The following is a 5,505-nucleotide window of genomic DNA, read 5'->3' on the forward strand; positions in this document are numbered from 1 at the left end:
TATGCCTTTCAAATTGTATACAATGTATTCAAATATGCATGTAAAACCTTTTTGGCCCTCTCATAGAGGCTAATACAGGTAGAATCATTATCTGTATGCATTAATCAGCTGTATGTACATTGTACGTGTCATCGACACAGCCAACATAGATCCTTAGCACTACATGTTACAATTCTTGCTGAATCTGCTGATAACATTAAACAAATAAACAAACAAACAAACAAACAAACAAACCCTTGGGAAATCTCTTGACTCAAAGATTAGCCCACAATTGCTCCACAAAGTTATTGCAGAAATTTCTCATTTCAGCCCTTTAGATTTTTCAAACATATATCTCAATACATGTACATACTGCATTAAAAGTGACATAATATCCAACTTCATGAGAATATCAGGATTCAATTGCACCTTACTTCATATTGAATCCCATATTTCAGCCAATCATGGTGTTTATCATAAACCGATTAGGATACGTTTCTGGCTCTGTAAATTGATGCAATGTTCGTGACAGAAAATGCTACAACAGAGTTGTCAAGAGTGCAAGATTTGACCATGTTTCAGCTTCCCTGTTCTACATTATGCACTTCACAATTAGCCAACGGCTAATTCCAACACCATAGGTTGACAATTCTCTCATAGGCATTACATTTTGCACATACAGAATCATATATGACATGCCTTTAGATAGATAGAACATTCATAAACTTCATCAAATGAAATGTTTGAACACTAAAAATGATTGCACTGCTGTTGAGTTGATAAATGAAACATAATATTTCTGCATTTCAGGGTGAAGTACAGTCAACCTTGCCTTAGTCAAATCTATTTAGAATGGAGAAATAGCTTAGACTTAGAGAAAATTTGACTTATGAGGGATTAAAACCAACAGAATATGAAGAAAAGAGGACTTGGAAAGACCTTCGACTCGGGCATTTATTCTACTTATGCAAGGTCAACTTAAGCAAGGTTATCTGTAGAATCTTTCAATAGTTCTACGAAGACATGTCCTAAGGCATGTTTGGTACAAATACACTGACCTTTTATCATGCACACATATCAGTATGGAAAGACTGTAATCTTTAATCTTTACTGACCAGACCCAGAATCTCCATCATAAAACTCTAACTGCACCGCGGTAATAAGGTTTCCCTTCTTAGAGAATGTAAAGTTAAGCTCAAGAGGGCGTCCTTCCGTCTCGTAGCACTCCACTACTACCGCCTGACCAGGACGAGCTTCTCGCATGAACATAATAGAGCAGCGTTTGAGGTCATACGCGACCAGCTCCTGGCTGAAGGCTGAAAGGGCCCCCTCTCTTGAGGCAAAGCTCCCACAATCCATGCACATTCGCAGCATGTCTGCTTGGTTGAGGTGCGAGTTGAAGTCGGTGTCACTCCAGTTGACGACGAAGGAATGTTTGTACGCATTCTCTGGCTTGAACTCCAGGTCAAAGCCTTTTGGTGGGGATTCCCGTACGTTTGTTGGGCAAAAGTGTTTCAGAAGGTGAGCATAGGGAGCAGGTCGTCGCACTTTCATGTCCACTGTCACCATCTGAATGGTGTATGTAGCTAGCTCCTCATTGGTGTCTGGATCTACACACTGTGTATCCCAGCATACAGTGCTCTTCCCAAGAAAGCTGACCCTGGCATTGAACTTGAGGGCGTGATCAAGGTGTAGTCTCCTCTCCAGACCTTGTGTAAAGTTCATCACAGTGTTGCGTGCAAAGACGGAGGCCCCCTCGAATTCTACATCGAACAAGTTCAAACTGCCCTCAAAGTAATCTGCCATGCACCATGGGTTGATTTTACCTATGAACAAGAGAAATAAGAAATCAAATATTAGGGTACCATGTTAATTCTTTTTTCTTTTTATTTCAGAGGGTCCCTTTCCCTTGCCACAAAGTCTGTTATTCTTTGTGCAAGTGTTCTCTTTTCTTTCTTTCTTTTTTTCAGAGAAACTTAATGTGGGTAGACATGTCTCTTTCAATACACCTGTATCCTTACACAGATAGGGATACACCTTTAATTAAATATTTGGTGGAAAGGTTAGAAATGCAATGTATAACAAACAATACAATGTATAAAATAAAATTAAGTCTGTCATTTTTATGGCCCTTGATCAAACTGCATTTGATTGGAAGCATAACTGATTGAACTTTTATGGTACATGTACAAATGTAATTCGTCACACCCTTGTCTATTTTCTGACCTGTAAACAAGCTGTATGCTGGAGCCAACTTCTGCTAAAAGTCTTCAAATCAAAATGTAACTGTAGGATTAGCATCTTGGCACTTGCTGCAATCTCAGCCTTATTCAAGTACCATTTCTATCATAAAGCTTGTAAATGTACAATATATACACATCCACCACAGTAATCATGCACACATGTATGCACTATGAGAGACAGTTGTCTTTCTTTTCCATGTTTTATCTATCCCTCTCTCTTACCCTTAATAAAAGAAAGCTCATTTCAACCATATTGTCCTCGTGACATAGGCCTGGAGTTAGATTTAGAGGTCAGCTCAGGAAGAATTGTGAAATATGGGAAAATATAAAAATCCATTTACTGTAGTTCTTGTGTTGTAAGGTCTAATTTTGATGCAACCATGACAATTTCTCCGATGCACTTAATTAGTGCAAACTTCAAAATGGTTTGGAATTGCATTTTGAATGACTGCAAGAAAGAATATGACATTGATTATTAGAAAGCCACATCTGCCAAAACAAAAATTTATGATGGTTTCGAGAATCCATTGTAAAAGAGCCATATTAAAGTAGTATTTTCAATACAAATTACAGTTTGTAAGCATCTCTACCAAATTTGTTGAATTCCCCATAGCCCAGGTCCTTGTTGATGTAGGATTTTACGAGATCGGTTTCTTCCAATTTGTTCTCCTGGAACTGTTTCATCAGCTTCGTCCATTCTACAGGAATGCCTGCAGAGGATGCCAGAGTCCTGATGGGAGGACTGGTCCTGGAAGATAATAAATGTCATTACAAGAAAGACAGATAAGAAAAGAGTGGAAGGAAGTGAGAATGAGTATAGAAATACAAAGTACTTCTGCATTCATTGATAATCGTAACAAAAATACCAGACCCTAGACAGAATATTCTGTCTGTATACATCCAGCCACCAGAGTGTTTTTGTTTTGTTTTGTTTGTTTTTTTGCTTTTTAAATATTTTTTTTCTTAGTATTTACGACTCTCCTCCACAAAGGGAATTCTGTGAAGCCAGACGTATGAAGTCTCCACGGAACATATACCTGACATGATGATACAGACCGAACTTTTGGTCAATACTGACCCTCAATTAATAAAATGATGATTTGTGTTTTGATACACAGTCATGAGTACAGACAACAGAGTCAGTTATAGTATAGGCCTTCATTACAAACCATTTCCGGTGGTGGCAAGTCTAGTATTGTCAGTAGACCCCTTCATATGACATATTATAACAACAATAACTAGAAAAGCACTCTGAGAGCGCAGACCTCCACCAAGCATGCAGCTCATTTCCACCACTGATCTTGTTCTTCCATAGAGATATCACTCTTCTACCCATATAATAGCCCAACCAGACGCTGTATGTACGCTGTGCCGCGACGTATCTACGTACAGCGACTGAGCTGTGTATAGTTACCCATATAAGTACTTATACTCATATAGCGTTGTGTACTGAAAGTCGCCCAATTTCCCAATATAGAACTTCGAGAAGCCTTCATTACATCATAAGCCCTCAGCTGCATGGCGCGCCTCGCCCTAGCAGAAACTAGAGCACGCACTTTAGTGCGCGCATGCAAACCTCAAATACGCGCAGCCTGAACTCTCAAGTTCATTGTCATTGACCCTACCTACCAAAATGTGAAAAATCCTTCATTAATTCCCCCAAAATTCTCGGATCACTACCAAAAGTTAATCGTTTGGTACTTGTGTCATTCTCAACCTTTCCTGCAAGTTTCATCCCAATCCATTAACTACTTTTTGAGTTATTTTGCGCATGGACAAACGAATGAACGAACAAACAAACCAACGCCGACGGTAACGAAAACATAACCTCCTCCCTTTTGGTGGAGGTAATAAATCTAATGATGCCAACCTTAGTTATTTCTTACATAGACAGTCTATAATATTTTGCACAATCACAATCGTCAACATCAGAATCAAGATGAATGAGCTGAGGAGTGCACTGGATTCATTTATTCTCAAATTCAGAAATGGAGACTTTCTTCTTCTTTTTTGTAATTCTTAAAAATAGAGAATTTCATGCCGAATTTCTTTCCTTTAACATTTGTGTTTCAGTAGACTAACGTTGTTAATGCACAAAAAGTGATAAAAAACAGTGACCCACCCACACCCGCTACCTGCCATACCTGTTGCACCTGTACGCGGCCGCGGGCCACCGTGCAGGGCTAATCTCCTGCATCAGGCCTGCGGCTACCGCCCCTACCGGCGATTTACGACAGACCGTTGTGGACATGCTGTAAATGTTGCGACCATCTCGTCTGGAACAAGCAGAAGCGGCTAGAAATAGCCTGGAATATATACGGGACATGTTGCAAACGTTTACCAACATTAGTAGATATGACAAAGATGTGACTGAATTACTGTTGACAGTGCAGTGGGACAGGGCAGGGAGCACCGTGCAGGATACACTGTACATCACACCAGTGATATGATATGAAGCACTGACGTTACTGTACTGCGGGTTTTCCTTCGTATTTACAGTGTAGTATAACAATCAAACCAGCCTCGCCTGGAGCCAAGCCTGTTGTTGTTGTTGTTATTTGAATTTATTTGGCGTTTATCATTCCTCTAGGAATATTTACACCAAATCAGTATTCATAAAATCACTTTAAATTTTTCAAATTTTACCCTATATTATTTTCATTTTATTGATAAATAATTCAAAATAATACATTATATCAAAATGAAATCTCGCTCACTGGCCTCGGTTCGAGCTGCCCAATCGACGATCGTATTTTCTGGCCAGTCCGGCTCGGTACCTTGAGCAGACTTCTCAGCAAGGAGGGGCCGTGATTGGCTGTCCGCCTGCCTAGGCCACTCCAATACACGAGAGGGGCTCGACCGATGCTCGTGATTAATCGGGATATTCAACACGAATTTTATCACAAATTTACATTAATTAAAAAACAAAACAACGCCTAACTCCGAAGAAGCTAGTTTTGTGACAGGCGCTTAAGATTAATTGTATTACCAAAATTTAATATTTGCCTAAAATTCCTCATTTATTGCAAACAATTTTTCTTTTAATGATTTATAATGAGCAAAATAGCTAAAATAAGGCTTCTTAAGCCATTGAACATCTTACAAATGATTTTTCTTGCCTTAACAGTAACTTAAAAATCTGTAGCGGCCTGATAATAGGTCAAACGAGCCAGTTCACTTCACGGTTCACTTCACGGGGACTGAAAATATCACCGTTGAAGACCACTTCTGTTCTTTTCTCTCGTGGAAACAAAGATGAGCGCGTTCATCTATTGTTGGAGAA

At 39.3% G+C, this 5,505-nt stretch overlaps 1 protein-coding gene across 1 annotated transcript; it reads right to left on the reverse strand.

Annotated features, from left to right (window-relative positions):
* Positions 1-490: 490 nt before the first annotated feature.
* On the reverse strand, positions 491-4,473 carry LOC139733531 (uncharacterized). Its single transcript, XM_071644341.1, has 3 exons — positions 4,367-4,473; positions 2,813-2,970; positions 491-1,805 (listed from the first exon to the last, which is right to left on the reverse strand). Exons 1-3 carry the CDS (start codon positions 4,471-4,473, stop codon positions 1,087-1,089), a joined length of 984 nt encoding a protein of 327 aa, XP_071500442.1. The 3' UTR covers positions 491-1,086.
* Positions 4,474-5,505: the final 1,032 nt, after the last annotated feature.

This window comes from Diadema antillarum, unplaced genomic scaffold, assembly GCF_040938485.1.
Source record: "Diadema antillarum isolate AM-2024a unplaced genomic scaffold, OU_Dant_1.0 seq00000481_RagTag, whole genome shotgun sequence".
In the NCBI taxonomy this organism is placed as follows: Eukaryota; Metazoa; Echinodermata; class Echinoidea; order Diadematoida; family Diadematidae; genus Diadema; species Diadema antillarum.